The 17083-nt window shown below is 41.7% G+C and overlaps 1 protein-coding gene across 1 annotated transcript; it reads right to left on the bottom strand.

Moving 5' to 3' along the window:
- Window positions 1–625: 625 nt before the first annotated feature.
- cdcp2 (CUB domain containing protein 2) lies at window positions 626–13917 on the bottom strand. Its single transcript, XM_033028080.1, has 6 exons — window positions 12608–13917; window positions 11788–12135; window positions 10263–10604; window positions 8794–9147; window positions 7454–7632; window positions 626–1139 (listed from the first exon to the last, which is right to left on the bottom strand). The coding sequence occupies exons 1-6, from the start codon at window positions 12783–12785 to the stop codon at window positions 819–821; spliced, it is 1722 nt and encodes a 573-aa protein (XP_032883971.1). The 5' UTR covers window positions 12786–13917; the 3' UTR covers window positions 626–818.
- Window positions 13918–17083: the final 3166 nt, after the last annotated feature.

Below are 17083 nucleotides of genomic sequence, written 5' to 3'. Positions count from 1 at the left end.
ATAGCAAAAGGATTTGAGTATAGGTTCTACTGCAGTTGTACATGGTCTTGGTGAGACCAGACCTGGAGTATTGCGTACAGTTTTGGTCTCCTAATCTGAGGAAAGACATTCTTGCCGTAGAGGGGGTACAGAGAAGGTTCACCAGACTGATTCCTGGGATGTCAGGACTTTCATATGAAGAAAGACTGGATAGACTCGGCTTGTACTCGCTAGAATTTAGAAGATTGAAGGGGGATCTTATAGAAACTTACAACATTCTTAAGGGGTTGGACAGGCCAGATGCAGGAAGATTGTTCCCGATGTTGGGGAAGTCCAGAACAAGGGGTCACAGTTTAAGGATAAGGGGGAAATCTTTTAGGACCGAGATGAGAAAAACATTTTTCACACAGAGAGTGGTGAATCTCTGGAATTCTCTGCCACAGAAGGTAGTTGAGGCCAGCTCATTAGCTATATTTAAGAGGGAGTTAGATGTGGCCCTTGTGGCTAAAGGGATCAGCGGGTATGGAGAGAAGGCAGGTACAGGATACTGAGTTCGATGATCATCCATGCTCATATTGAATGGCGGTGCAGGCTCTAAGGGCCGAATGGCCTACTCCTGCACCTATTTTCTATGTTTCTATGTAAGAAACTATCTAATAATTTTATGAAAAAGTGGAACAGGGAAGAACATGGAAAGTGGAAATTACTGATGCCGTCCTTTTTGAGAGAGATGAAATGAAACTTTTTTTTGAATAATTGTTCTGTTGAGGCTTGTTCACACTTAAATGCTAAGTTTCTATGTTTCTAATGCAATGTCAAATTGTCAGGTGATTATGTCTCTACAGCAGAACGAGTCCAATGATAGCAATCAACATGAGAAGTCCAGCTAAAACACAAATACCAATGAAGACAATGTCGCTGGTATCTTGCATCTTCGAATCATCTGATCCATCTACCATCTTTGACTCCTCAGGATTTGAATTCTCCAAACTGACAGCCAGCTGTTGAAGTTGGTACAGTTCTGTGTCTGTAATGATGTTGTAGGAAGCTGCTCTTGTTTTGATATTGCACTGCACCTCATATTCTTGGGTGTCACCATGTGCTCCATCAGCAAAATGGATGTACAAAATGTTCACAAAAATGGTGATGTTCTTGATTCTCTGCAAAGTGAAAACTGAAATAAGGACCAAGATTTCAATTGCTTTTTACATTTATACTGACAGTAATGTGAACACTGGGATTATGAACAGGAGTCCACCACTCAAGCCTGCTCCATCATGTAATAAGAGCATGGCCGATCTGATTGTAATCCCAATTTCACATCCCCATCTGCTTGTAAACCCCTTTCACCTCTTGCGTATCAAGAAATTCTTCTTCGAAGGGTGGTGGAAGCAGAGCCTGTTTATTTTTAAGGTAGAGGCAGAGCTCGCAACTACCCGAGTGATAAACATTTGCTAACCTCCATATTACATGGACAATCCCTTATTTCTAAACAGTAATAATAATAATAATAAATTTTATTTATGGGCGCCTTTCAAGAGTCTCAAGGACACCTTACAAAAATTTAGCAGGTAGAGGAAAAACATGTAAGGGGAATGAAATAAATAGTAGAGACATGACTAGTACACAAAGTAAATACAGAATTCAATACAAAACACAATATGAGGCAATTAATGCACATATGAAAAGGGAGGGGGACGTGGGGCTAAGGATAGGCAGAGGTGAAGAGATGGGTCTTGAGGCGGGACTGGAAGATGGTGAGGGACACGGAATTGCGGATCAGTTGGAGGAGGGAGTTCCAGAGCCTGGGAGCTGCCCTGGAGAAGGCTCTGTCCCCAAAACTGCGGAGGTTGGACTTGTGGATGGCGAGGAGACCAGCTGATGTGGATCTGAGGGACCGTGAGGGTTGGTAGGGGGAGAGGAGGTCAGTGAGATATGGGGGGGCCAGATGGTGGAGGGCTTTGTAGGTGAGGATCAGGATTTTGTAGTTGATCCGGTGGGAGATGGGAAGCCAGTGAAGTTGTTTGAGGACTGGAGTGATGTGATGCCAGGATTTGGTGTGGGTGATGAGTCGGGCGGCTGCGTTCTGGACCAGTTGGAGTCGGTTGATGTAGGTGGAGCTGATGCCAAGGAGAAGTGAGTTGCAGTAGTCCAGTCGGGAGGAGATGAAGGCATGGATGAGTCTTTCAGCAGCGGGAGGTGTGAGAGAGGGTCTGAGTTTGGCGATGTTGCGGAGATGAAAGCAGGAGGTTTTAATGACATGGCGGATGTGAGGCACAAGGGAGAGGGTGGAATCAAAGATCACGCCAAGGTTGCAGGCCTGGGGAGATGGGGAGACAGTGGTGCCGTCGATGATGAGATGGGGTTATTGATTTTGCTGAGTGTGGCTTTGGAGCCTATGAGGAGGAATTCTGTCTTGTCGCTGTTGAGTTTGAGGAAATTATGTTGCATCCAGGTTTTTATAGCTGACAAACAGGAGTTGATATGGGAGAGGGGGGGGGGGTTGTGGGGGGATTTGGTGCTGAGGTAGATCTGGGTGTCGTCAGGCGTAACAGTGGAAGTCCAGGTTGAAGTGGTGGAGTATCTGACCAAGGGGGAGGATGTAGATGATGAAGAGGAGGGGGCCGAGTACGGAGCCTTGGGGAACGCCTTGAGTGACTGTGGCTGTAGCAGAGGTGTGGTTGTGGAGAGAGATGAAGTGGGATCTGTTGGAAAGGTAGGAACGGAGCCAGCTGAGTGCAGAGCCTTCAATGCCGAGGTCTTTGAGTCTGGCGAGCAGGATGTTATGGTTCACTGTATCGAAGGCTGCGCTCAGGTCGAGGAGGATGAGGATGTTGAGGGAACCGGTGTCAGCAGAGGTGAGGAGGTCGTTGAGGACTTTGAGGTGAGCAGTTTCTGTGCTATGGAGGGGGCGAAAGCCAGATTGGAGGGGTTCAAGTAGGTTATACGCAAGGAGGTGGGAATGAAGTTGCGACGCAACGATACGCTCCAGGGTTTTTGAAAGAAAGGGGAGGTTTGAGACTGGGCGGTAGTTAATGAGAGAGGAGGGATCAAGACCAGGTTTCTTTAAGATTGGTGTAACAGGAGCAGTTTTGAAAGCGGAGGGGACAATTCCTTGGGACAATGAGGAGTTGAAGAGATTAGTGAGGTAGGGGCAGAGAACGGGAAGGCAGGACTTCAGCAAGGGAGTGGGGAGAGGGTCGAGGGAGCAGGTAGTGGGTTTGGAAGAGCTGATGAGTTTGGAGATTTCAATAGGGGTGACCAGGTCAAACTGGGAGAGGAAGCAGTGTGGAGGAGGGTAGAAACAGTAGCCCCTTGTCTAGATTTCCCATCAAGAAGGAAATGGCGGCACGGTGGTGCAGCGATAGAGTTGCTGCCTTACAGAGCCAGAGACCCGGTTTCAATCCTGCCTACGGGTGCTGTCTGAACAGAGTTTGTGAGTTCTCCCCATGACCGCATAATTTTCCCTGGGTGCTCTGGTTTCCTCCCACGCTCCAAAGACATACAGGTTTGTAGGTTAATTGACTTTAATAAAAAGATTGTACGTTGTCCCTAGTGTGTAGGATAGTGTTACTATATGGGCATTGTTGGTCGGCGTGGACTCGGTGGGCCGAAGGACCTGTTTCCACGTTGTATTTCTAAACTAAATAAAAAAGATTTAACCGCCTCCCTGAATCATGTGAAGGTCCTTCTGGATTTTATCTGTTTCAATCAAATCCCCTCTCACGTTTTTAAGCTCCAAAAGCTTAGCCTGTCCAACTTGTCCTCATAAGACAACTTGCTCTTTCCCAGTAGAAACAAAATGCTGGAGTGACTCAGCGGGTCAGGCTACATCTCTGGAGAGAAGGAATGGGTGACGTTTCGGGTCGAGACGCTTCTTCAGGTTTTTGCTCTTTCCCAGTGACAGTTTAGTATGCCATCTGTGAACTTCTTCCAATGCATTCACATTCTCCCTCTAAATAAGGAGATTAATACTCCAAATATAGTCTCATCAGTTACTCTATATAGCTGAAGCATTATCGCCACACCTTTGAATTCATTTCTCTATGACACAAACAACACTTAGTCATAGAATCGTAGAACTGTACAACATGGAAACAGACCCTTCAACTCACCTTGTCCATGCCAACCAAATTATCATATTAGGCTAGTCCCATTTCCCTGCATTTGGCCAATAGCCCTCTAAAGAATTCTTACTCATATATTTGTCCAAATGTCTTTTAAAAGTAATAATTGTTTCTGCTTTGATAGCTTCCTCTGGCAGCTCAATCTTTCACCTTTACCCTTAAGCTTTAAATCCATTATCCTGGGAAAAAGACACAACTCCGTCTGCTCCCACTGATATGTAAGGTTTCATCATGATGTCCCAACGTTTGTACTCTTTACCCTTCTCAATGAAAGCAAGTGTGCCAGATTCTTTCTTCACCTCACTGTCCAGCTGACTTGCTACGTTCAAGAAACCATGCACCTTTATTCCCAGATCTCTCTGTTCTGCAACATTTTCTGGTGCTCTAGCATTTACACGTCCTGTCCTGGTTTAACATTCCAAAGTGCAACTTCTCACGCATGTCAGAGTTAAATTCCATTTGCCATTCCTTGGCCCACGTTCACTTCTGATCTAGATCTTGTTGGAAACTTACATATTCTTCCTCTCTCTCTCTGCTGTACCACAAATTTTAGTGATAATCTAACAATATCTAACAATGTTAACTACATTGTCATCCAAATCATTAATCTGGATAAGAGTGGACTCAGCACCGAACTCTGGGTCTGTGGCCATACCACTGGTCACAGGTCTCCATTCAGAAATACATTCCACAACTACCCTTTGACTCCTTCCTTCAAGTCAATTGACTAGCTCGTCTTGGATTCCATGAGATCTAACCTTCCAGACAAACCTACTATGCACAAATTTGGTGATAGACTTGTCCGTATAGACAATGTCCACTGCCCTGCCCTCATCAATCCTCGGTGACCTCTTCCAAAGGCTATCAAATTTGAGAGAGACAATTTTGCAGGGGCCAAAGCCAAGATGACTGTCCTTAATCACTCCATACCTCCTTAATTTGCTTTAAAACTGTCAATACCTCCTGTTTGGTAATTTATATATGGTTCTAGATATCACAACTATGTCTCAATTCCTTTGTTTCTCTATCATCTTCTCCTCAGAAAAAAACCTGATGAAAAGTATTCATTTAATATCTCCTCCCATCTCCTATGGCTCTAAACATAGAGGGTTGTGCTGATCTTTAAGGGGACCTATTCTTTCCCTAGTCAACCTTTTACTCTAAATAAATTTGTAGAATCTCTTCAGATATTTTTTACCTTGCCTGCCAACTCCATTTCATATCCTTTTTTTGCCCTCCTGATTGCTTTGTTAAGTGTACTCTTCTTATACTCACGGAGAGATTAGATTGATCCCGACTACCTAAATCTCATGTACGCCTCCTTCTTTTTCCCCAACCAGAGCTTCAACATCTCTCGTCAACTAGGGTTCCCTAAACTTACCAGCTTTGCCCTTCACCCTAACAGGAACATGATGTTCCTATAAGCTTGCTAGCTCACTTTTGAAAGCCTTCCATTTGCTAACCAGCTTCTTTCCTACAAACGGACTCAACCAATTGATTTCTGAAAGTCCCTGCCTAATGCCTCCAAAATCAGCCCAATTTAGGACCTTAATTTGCGGTTCAATTGCATAATTCTCCATAACTACTTTGAAACTAATAGAATTATGGTCACTGGTCCCATGGAGCTGCCGCACTGACACTCAGTGATTTATGCCACCTTGTTCCCTAACAGGAGCTCCAGTGTTGTGTCCTCTCTAGTATAGCCCTCTAGATCATGGTAGTCTCTCCTGCCTCAACTCTCTCGTCTTCTTCTTCTTGCGTATGGCGTGCAAAGCCTAAAGTTGTCGGACAACTTGTTCTATTTGATCTTATTTGATCGTGCACGGCTGGTTGATTGCATTCGTCGAAACAGTGCGGACCACGTGAAGGTTGCAATCTTCCAGCCCAACTCTCTTGTGATAAAGTTAAAAGGATTGGAGCAAAATGTGTCAAGCGGTGATTGTCCAAAACAAAAACAATTAATGCAAGGAGCATTGAGGAGGTCAAGCAGTATAGGCAGGGAGAGAAATGTTTCAGGTCAACGATCCTTCATCAGAATAAATCAGAAGATGTAATATATTGCAGCAAGACAGGAAGGTAAAGTAGTCAAAGTGTTTAAGAAGGAACGGCAGATGTTGGAAAATCGAAGGTACACAAAAATGCTGGAGAAACTCAGCGGGTGCAGCAGCATCTATGGAGCGAAGGAAATAGGCAACGTTTTGGGCTGAAACCCTTCTTCAGACCCACTGGATATTTCCTTTTATCAGTTGAAGCATAGAATATAAGAGTGTGGAGACCATCCTAAAACTGTATAAGATACAAGTTAGGCACAATTCGTATACTGGGCATAGCTTTTGTCACCACATTAAGCAAGGGATGTGATGTAATGTTATTGTGATATTTCCCCAGTCTCAATGAGAGAACATTGTTCTGCAATAATCATTCTGCTTCCCTCATAACAGGTGCAGCATGAGCTGCTGAATACATAGCCTTTTTAGATGTTTCATTGCTTTTAATTTGTAGTAGTCAAAACTGTTAGTGGTCTTTTAGGTTAATTGTTTGAATAAATAATTACACCTTGACAAGTAGACAGGCCCAGGTAAAATGAATCACACAATGGATGAAAGATGATGGTTGAATGTTGTTGTCGACAAGAAGGTACACCAGGCTATGTAGCACAAAGATAGCAAATAGTATTCAATTTGGAAAAGTGCGGGAATGGAATTAGGGAAGACAAACAAGACGAGGGCATACATGCTTAATGGTGTTACTGTGACTGGCAATGTGATAAAGTACTCACAGATCCTGAGAGGCAGCAGGACAGGAAGGTGGGAGAGGAAAGGTTAAATTGAGGCATATAAAATTATGAGCGACATTGACACAGTGAAAAAGATCTACTTTTCTTAGAATGAGAGTTCAGTAACTCGGGGAAATAGGTATGTTACGGTAACAGGATTAACAAGTTCATAAAAACAGTGGGGATCTGGAACACCTCCTTGAAAAGGCGGTGAAGACAGAAACTCTCATCACATTGAAAACAATATCCGGATGAGTACTTGAAGAGTTTTATCTAAATTTAAGAAGTGAGATTAATCCATAATGCTGAAGACACAAGAGATTGCAAATGCTGGAATCTTGAGCAAAAAACAAAGTACTGGAGATGACTGGCGAAAGGTGCCAACCCAAAACAATATCTGCCCATTTCTCTCCACAGATGCAGCCTGACACCCTGAGTTCTTCCAGCACTTTGCATTTAATCTCCAAACCTCACTTTCTCACTGGCTGGCACATGATGGGCTGAATGGTCTTTTGTGCCATAAAATTCTATCTGATCCCTTGACCCAGTTTATTTATTGTCAGTTAATTACCTGTGTCTTTGTTCCGCAGGAATCAAACCGTGAAATTATCTTGAATGTTGAGCCAAATACCTGGGCCATGCAGCCGGGTCTTCCAAAATAAATGTTGTTCCGACTGAGTGCAGGGAGAGCCTGCATAGAAACCTGAATCTGGAAATCTGTTCTAGTGCAGCTGACATTCATGGGAACAACTGGAATTAATCAAAGAGAAAATCTCAGTTAATACTAAGCAGCTATGACTGCATCTTTAACACTGATTAATCCCCAGAGTGCTGAAGGTTAATAGACCTGATGACTCCGTTGTCGAGTACACCAATTCTCATCCATTCATTTGGTAAATAGACTCTCCAGTGATCCTGTATATCAGGATATACAGTATATCCAGTATATCAGTGTATACTCACAAAAAGCTGTAGTAACTTAGCCGGACAGGCAGGATCTCTGGAGAGAAGGAATGGGTGATGTTTCGGGTCGAGACCCTTCTTCACCCATAGACCCTTCTAAGGGTGCAAATAGTCACCCATAACGGGCACTGACAAAGTTACAGAGTATCCGAGCCAGGTCCCCCCCCCCCACTTTGTTCCACTCACCTCCATAGGTAGATGTATGAATAATGACGCTCTAGATAAAGTATGGAGTAATAGATAAAAGTAATGTAAAGCCTATGCGAGAATCATGCCACAGCATGGCTACAAGGAAAATCAGAGCTAATTGAAATATTAACTTTCTTCAAAAAACCTTACAAAATTGATGCCTCAAAAAATCATATAATTGAAAGCAAAATGAAAGAAAGCCATGGTAAACAGAGAGAATGACAAGGAGACATGAGAATAATTAAACCTATATAATTTAGGATTGCTGGCCTTTGTCCCCATGTGGCCTTTGCATCTCAATATCCTCTTTTATTGTTACAACTTTATTTTTTTGTAAAATCTGAGACATTTTGACCTACCAGAGGCATGCAAATGCTGATGATAATTAGACTAAAACATCAAGCAAGAAAATTAATTACATTATAGTGTTTTTTTAATTTCATATTTCGAACGCCTGCAGCATTTTGTACTAAATAATGGAATTTTGCATATTACGTTAGAGGTGCTCAGGAGGGTCACGTAGATTTTCATTGCTGACGCCCTAGAGTGAAAAGTAAAGCCACAAATCTGTAAATGAAAAGTGACATGCCACCAACTGATCCACATCATCAGAAGATCTAAATATCTGAAATAACTGGCGTATCTGAAATTGCCATTTCAACATCTCGCTTCCTTTCATTGTCAGGTAGATCTTCCAGTCAGAACTCACCCAATACCATACAACTAATGGTTTCCTGCCACGATGAATTCTGAACTCACCACCACTGTATGAAACATGGAAGCCGCGGGAAGCTGTGTTCCTGTCCGCGGACAAGACAAACAGAAATCTGTTCCCGTTCGACAACAGTGAAGGGGGTGAGCTCCGACCGCACCATTTTCCCAGCAATGTGTCGGTCTCGCTGTCTCCGTCAAATATGGCCAGAAAGTCATAGTCACAGGCATCAGTCAGGCTATCCCTGTCCTCCAGCTCAAAGTCAAGTAACCGAACTTTGATCCTGTAACCTTGTGGCTGCTGGACTGTCCAATGACAATTGATATTATTTGGATAAATGCTGGGATATCGAGGGCTGGAGAAATTCCCTTTAATGTCCGTAAACACTTGTTGACATTCACCTGGAGGAAATAAGATAAAAATATAAATGATAAATTAAAAAAAAACCTATCAATGACAAATACATAATTGTTTTATACAGTGCAGCACGAAATAAAGTTTGTCTTATTTAGCTTGTACATACAAATCTTGGGAGGTGCCTAACCCAAGGCCCAGATATGCTCAGTTTTCTATCTATTAACCAATTTTCAATGCACATTAATATACCACCCTCAATTCCCAGATGCTCTAATTGTGTTTAATAATCTGTTATATCCAAACAAAAGCCTTTTGAAAGTCTAAATAAACCATATCCCTGGTTCACCTTAACTTATTCTAACGGACATCTCAGGAAACTTTAACAGATTTGTCTTATATGATTTCTCTATCACATATCTATGTTGATTTGGCTTTAATATAATGACATTCCGGGTCCCATTAATAGATTCTAGCATATTCTCTGCTGCTGTTGTCAGCTAACTGGCATACATTCCCATTTTCTCTCCCCCCCCATATTTTCTTAAATAGTGAGGTTCCCTTCCAATATGTGTAGACATTTTATAATCTATGGAATTTTGGAAGTGGACAACTAAATGCAGCCATTGTTTCTAACCACTAATAATAATGATTCCCCTTCACATTTCTACACTGAACTTTCTGTCCTGGGCCTCCTACATTGCCAGAGTGAGGCCACACACAACTGGGTTGGGTAGCTTACAACCCAATGGAAGGAACTTTGAACTCTCCAATTTAAGGTAACAAACCCACTCCCCCTCCCTCTCCTTCTCCTTCCCCTCCCCTTCCACCAACATTCCTTCCTTCAGCTTCACAATTCATAACTCTTTAATCCTTTTGTCTCACACATTGTGTCTTTTCATCTCTGGTCTTTGTCCAACCATCTGCCAATCAAGTCCTCCCCCCTCACCTGTAACCTATTGCGTGCCAGTCTTTGACCTGTTCCTCCCCCCTTCCAGCTTTCTCCCCTTTCTTTGATAACCTTTCTCAAATACCTTCAACAGACAGCTCTTTGAAACTGAAACAAGTTTAATAATGAACATGAAAACAAAGAAAAAGGCTGCCTGTTATCAAAATAGTTTGAAACTTTCTTAAATACTACTTTCACATTACTGTGTCATACCTGAAAAATAAAATGCTTTAAAGCCCCTTGCACCAATGTTGAAGTCTGATTTAAAAACAACAAGGAGTTCATTGGCACTGGAGATGATATCTGGAGGTCTTGTCCCACCACAATAATGTCCCCAGTGTCTGGCATTCAAGCTGGAACCATCAAACATGGCCACGTAGTCAAAGATACAGTCCTCGTTACTCTCCAGATGAAAGTCATAGAAAATCAGATTGATCACCGATTGATTGGAGACACGAATATACCATCGGCATTCAGCATTATTGGGGTAATTATCTGGGTACTCTGGGCTAGACAGCATTCCAGACAGACCTGTTAGCACTCCTCCACATACATCTGTAAGTAGCATAATTGAAACATCAATGTTAATCTGAAGATTTTACAAATGCATTCAATATTTCATTTTCAGACCAGTCAGACACTGCCTGACCCACTGAGTCCCTCCTGCACTTTGTTATTTGCTTAGTAATTGGGGCTTGTAGGATATAAATAACAGTCAGATTACTTCCAAAGCATCTTCTTTATCTGTACATTGTAGATGTACATGTGACACGTGTCAACAATAAACTAAATTAAATATATATGTGTCAGTGTGTGTGTGTGTGTGTATATATCCTAAGATAAAAGTGCATCAGTTTTCTCGTCTCCACTCTGCACATTGCTAAGTAATACTGTGACCAAGAATCCAGTGGCAGAGCTAATTCTGCAAACTAGATCTTTCTACTCCATATCACCAAATACTGGGTTTTGGCGTAGGCATGTCACAATTTGGTTCATTTTTGCGCCGTTCACATCAAAACCTTTTTTCTCCATAAAGTTCTTGGAATTATGAACTAATAGCAGTGCAGCAAGAGCAACAAAGGATGGGTAACTTTGATGAATAACCAATACAATTTAAGAACTGAGACATAAACAAGGGAAGAATTGAGATGGAGAGCATATTGAATTATATATCAAATAAGACATGTAAAATGACACATATGAGAGGGGACAAAGAAAATGGAGGAAATGAGATGGAAACAAAATATAAGAAAAAGCAAATGTAAATATCTTAAAATAATCTAATAATAATGATCCATAATCTAAAGGAATGTAACTCTACAAATTTGAGTCTGAATTCAAAACATCCACAATTATCATGTTGGTAAAAATGTATATTGTCTTCTAATTCCTAGACTTAACATCAAATGACAATTGTGCAATCCAGCAATTTCATGGGTTTATAAAAAGAAAGCTTACAAAGCCAATGGCAAAGTAGTTCATACAGGACTATTGTGTAAGTAAAGGAATATATCCTCCTTTCCACAAATTGCTGGTGATACACATTAACAATACATGTTGATCAGACGTTAAGAAATTTCTGGGCAACTATTGGTCTAATGTTCACCATCTTACCGCCTAACAAAGTCAGAGTTCAAATGTTGTCATTCTATATAAAATTACAAAATTATTCACCATTTACATGTTTATTTAAATCTGGAAGCTAAACTTTGCAATTCAGATTACAAAATGATCAAACCTTTACTGTAGGAAGCAGAGAATCCACGGCTGGTTACGTGTTTATCTGAGCGAAAAATGATCGACATCACATGCCAGGAAGAGGAGTAATGAGGAGGGAAATCTTGTCCACAAAATTTGCCCAAGAGATTTCCCTCATCCTCAGACACTCCATTATAGATTTTGAGGTAATCATAATCACAGTGCGTGTGAAATTCGAGGTCAAAATGCTGGAAGGTGAGTAAGATAGAGGAGCCCTCCGTAACAACAATCAGCCATGTACATTCAGTCTCATATGGATAATATCCTGGGAAATTGGGGCTGGAGAAATTCCCATTTGTTGCTGACAGGATGCCACCACATTTAACTCCTAGTAGAACAAAAATAAAGAGAAAAATATAATTCTTCTGAAGATTTGTTTCAATGCTAATAAAGCTGTTCTCATATTTTCTGCTGAAAAGGCGAGATGCCTATTCAATAGATCAAGTCGTTTTAGAAACATTTCGGAAGATATGAAGTTTCATTGGTTTGCCTGTGCTGAGTTGGTTTATTGCAAATAAAACACATTGAGCCTCTTACAATCAAATGAAGGAAAGAACTTTCATTGATATAGAATCTATCATGATTAACACATGAATTGACATCATACCCCGTGAAGTCAATATTCTCTAAAGTTACTACTTATTTCATTGAGTTTTTTCTTTGTTAAACAGAAGTCAGTTTATTAATATTCATGTAATGTTCTTATGAGGAAAATACTTTCCTGAAAATATATAGAGAGGGAGAGAAAGAGAGAGATGCAATCCGTACAAAATATAACTGTTAAAAGACAGAAGCTTTACCTGGTCTGGCTGTAACTCTGCAGATTGTCCAAAGTAACAACGCTCCTACAGCAGCCTGCCCTGCACTATTTCGCATTGCTGAATGCCTAAGAAAACTGGACAAGGAGACAGAATTATACCATCCTTTACAACTAACATATGAAATAACACACAGCGGTTGTAGAATTAATAGTGGCATTAATAATTCACTGGGACTGTGAATTAGTAATTTGATCCATCTCTGGTTCCTTTCAGTAAATATTCATGAGCTGGATCCAGTTTCCTCATTCTGCACACTGCATTATACAACTTGTTATACATTCTTAGGAACAATTACCTAAATATTTAATTTGCTAGTCATAAATATTCTTTCATGAATTCAGGAATTGTCCCATATTCATTAATAATTTTATGGAAATCTATACAATTTAAAAGGAAAAACAAATCTATTTAACCTATAGTGGTCCAGTTACAAACCAGTAACTACAAAATAACCCAAACGGGTTTTAAAAGCTGCAAGGCTACAAGCTTTAAACACTGGGATTGGGAGCCCAGCATACCTCTTGTTCATCAATCCCCAACTGTAGTATTCTACCTTTTAATACACTAATTTATATTGTAAAATAAAAATGTTTGGCTTAAGAGAAGTTGAGTTGAATTTTGCAATTACTTCATCTTTTCAATGCTAGGTAACTGTGGGAAAGCATGTGAGGTCATAAGTATTTGGCTCAGCTGTAGGGAGTTTTATGGTTGAGTAAGTTTACTGCCACTCATATTCTAAGATCATACAGAACTATATTTGGGCTAGTTCTAATACAGAGTTCACATATATGGAACATAATCTAGAGAGATTTGTTGTAATCAACATGAAAGGTGGTGAAAACATACAGGAAAATAGTGATGGGTTAAAAAATAAGGTGTCGCAATTTAAGTAAGGTCTTTTAATAATTTTTAACAATGTTATATTTAAAATCAAATTAGATCAAATGGGCCCAATGTTATATGTTAAGAAGTGAGATTTTTAGTTAAGGAATAGTCAAGCCTGTTGTGTCTCCTTAATCCTGGCAGTAGATATTTCAACACAGTGAACAAGAGGATATTTCAATACAGAATTTATTGCATTCTACACTAGGAAGAATGGAGAATAGTATCTCCATTCAAGTTGATATGCAATACAAGTCCCCATGTAACTAATCTTACTTTAATTATTTAGTTTTTAACTGTGATTGACATACTCAATCCATGTTGTGAAATTTAATGATCACTTGATGGAGTCCAACTACTTCAATCATTATCTTTTCCCTAAAAGGTTCTATTCTACAGTTTAGTTTCGTTTAGTTTACAGATACAGCGCGGAAACAGGCCCTTCGGCCCATCAGATCCGTGCCGACCAATGATCCCCGCATATTAACATTATCCTATACACAGGGACAATTTTTACATTTACCAAGCCAATTTACCTACATACCAGTACGTCTTTGGAGTGTGGGAGGAAACCGAAGATCTCGGAGAAAACTAACGCGGTTACTGGGAGAAGGTACAAACTCCGTAGACAACACCTGTAGTCGGGATTGAACCTGGGTCTGCGGTGCTGCAAGCGCTGTAAGGCAGCAACTTTACCGCTGCGCCACCATGCTGCGCGGTTTCTGGTGGTACAAATACACAACGGTCAGATATGAGGACCCCTGCCCATCATATTCCACTCTCTGTACATTGCTCCTCATTACTTTGATGTTAGCCGTTGTATGTTTTACATTTGTGAAATGCAGTTTACCTCTTGTAATAATTGACAAAAGTGGTGTATAATCCAGCAGTGATGTATAACAAGCAGCAACCACTCAAGATGTAAGTGCTGCAGTGGAAGTTCAGACAGCTCTTACCTTGATGCATTGGCAATGTCAGACTTGTTCACACATAACTCTAGATCACAGATGGCTGATGAGCTTCAGGGTCTCATGCTTCAACATTCTGTCCTCCAATGAATTACTAGGATTGTTGAGGTGCAACACTCTAGAGAGGTGGCAGAGTTTTGTAAACAATTTAAAATACTGTACTCTTTCTGGAAGTTTATTCATCTTTGCTGCACCGTAAGTGCCCTGATTATTTTTGGTACCCGTGGTGCAGCTTGAGAGCTGCCTTCTTGGCCCAAAGTGGGGGAATTATCATTGCAGTTACTAGAATTGCACTCGCATGAGTTCTTTGTGAACAGCCCCAGGAAATAAAACATCTTTCTGGGTCTTATCCTCCCTCCTCGTGCTTCTGTCTCCACTAGGGGCGCCGCATGATGGCAGCCTCTGCCTACAGTCTGTCTGTTTCTCAATCTTTTTTTAATTTTTAGTTTGTTTAAAGTATGTTTTGGAGGATTTTTTTTAGTATTTCTATGTGGGGGAGGGAGGTAGGGTAAGGGGGAAACCGATTCCCAGTCACTTCCTGGCGAGGAGGGGACTATTCTCCGAGTCGCGTCCTTGCCCCTCTCCTCGCGGCCTACCAACTGGATTGGCGAGGCCTTTCCTACCGGAGACCGGACCAGAGCTTCAGCAGCGGCGGCGCAGCGCTGAATACACCGCGGAGTGGGCGATGTCATACCTGGGATCGCCGTTTGAAGCTCCGGAGTGTTGGCCTGCTGCTTCAACATCGCGGAGATGTGGTTTGCGGAGCTCAGCCGCGGGCGGCACTGACCAACATCGCGGAGTCCTTTGCCGAGGACCGCCAGCGTGAATCTCCGCCCAGCTCGGCCTGTGGACTTCGGGAGCCGCGGTCTCCGGTAGGAAGTGGCCGATTCGGAGGTCCAAGCCGCTGAGGATGTTCTTCCGTTCCGACGTCGGAGTTCCATCAACCTGGCGAGAGGGCCTGAACATCGGGCCGCCTGTAGCGGCGACTACAGAGGGCTCGGGAGGCCCCGACCACGGATGAACAATAGAGAACAGAGAAGGAGGACTGAACTTTGGTGCCATCTCTCACAGTGGGAAACTTTGATACCGCTGTGTGGGGATGTTTATGTTATAGACTATCGTGTTCTGTGTTCTTTATTTTATTCGTATGGCTGTATGGTGACCACAAATTTCATTGTACCAATTGGTGCATGTGACAATAAATGTCTCTGGTCTTGTCTCTTGCCTTGCGGCTACTCGCTATGTAATGCTGACATCATGCAGCATGTAGCAGACTACCATGAATCTTGTTAGCTGACTTGCCGAGTAGTCCTACAGGGAGGTGCAAACAGCATCTGTGCTGCTTCAACATACCAAATGCCTGCTCTATAACATTAGCAGCTAATATTTGGTGTGCCCCGATGCATCAAACGGAGCTGGAAGGGCATAACCACTGTCAGCTGCCAGAATACCGCCACCATTCGGTGTGGTTAGCAGACGTCAATTAGATATGATCTAGATGACAAGGGAATGGATTCACTTTGGCTTCAAGACATCATGTGAAAGGATGACGGCTACCTGCAACATCGGGAATTCTGTAATCATGATGCTCTCATTCACTCTGCATGTTTCTGGCAAGAAAATTAAATAAGGTTAGTTAAAATGGATTTACCAAAGTTCATCACCTGATGGTCCAGAAACATTCAGGTCTGCCCAGCCTTTCGTGACCTTCACTAGCCACCTGTTATCTTCTCCCATAGTTTGATGTATCTATGAATATTTCCAAGGTGAGGACCGGAAATCTATTAATTTCAATTGAATGACGAGGCGAGACAAAAATGGATGGTAATGGGATGTGTAAAGAAACAGGATGTGTCTCAGGAAATGGTAAAGAAATATCATTATTTGAAATTGCTCACCCCAATACTCAGTGCTTCATTTAATCTCTCCTGCTTTCACCCTTTTGGACCTCCCAGTTCTTTTTCTATTCTCCTTAGACTTTCAGCCTCATCTCCCTCGTTTATCACGCATTCCGAGATGAACTCTAAAATTTCAATACTGGTTTGATACAGGGATCTGAATAGTCAGCAAAAATGAATTGAATTCCACTTCTTTTTCCATTTTCTCTCTCATAATGTTTCTTATCTATTCACCTCGTCTATAAATCACCTTCCCCAATTACTGCCTTCTTTTTGTGTCCAGGTAGCTTTCCTTTAATGGTTACTGATTGATTGATGGATAATTTATGGCCACATATAATACATAGAAACATAGAAACATAGAAATTAGGTGCAGGAGTAGGCCATTCGGCCCTTCGAGCCTGCACCGCCATTCAATATGATCATGGCTGATCATCCAACTCAGTATCCCGTACCTGCCTTCTCTCCATACCCTCTGATCCCCTTAGCCACAAGGGCCACATCTAACTCCCTCTTAAATATAGCCAACGAACTGGCCTCGACTACCCTCTGTACATGAGACATGAGTTATTGTCACACATTACAATTTCTAGGCAATATGTTTGGTTTGCGAGACAAAACTATTACACTCAGCAAGGCAGTAGTACTAATTTTCATTGTTCCCATTCCAACTAAAACTGGCTGCAAGTTGTAATGCAATTTGATAT

This window comes from Amblyraja radiata, chromosome 10, assembly GCF_010909765.2.
Source record: "Amblyraja radiata isolate CabotCenter1 chromosome 10, sAmbRad1.1.pri, whole genome shotgun sequence".
Taxonomy (NCBI): Eukaryota; Metazoa; Chordata; class Chondrichthyes; order Rajiformes; family Rajidae; genus Amblyraja; species Amblyraja radiata.
The sequence above is the reverse complement of the archived record's forward strand: the minus strand, read 5'-3'. Positions and strand labels throughout refer to the sequence as shown.

Coding starts and splice junctions, on each gene's coding strand:
- cdcp2 (XM_033028080.1), bottom strand. CDS start 12,785: ATGCCACTATTAATTCTACAACCGCTGTGTGTTATTTCATATGTTAGT. Junction 7,633..8,793: donor CCATGTTTCATACAGTGGTG/GTGAGTTCAGAA, acceptor GATTAATTCCAG/TTGTTCCCATGAATGTCAGC. Junction 1,140..7,453: donor CCTGCGGAACAAAGACACAG/GTAATTAACTGA, acceptor TTCACTTTGCAG/AGAATCAAGAACATCACCAT.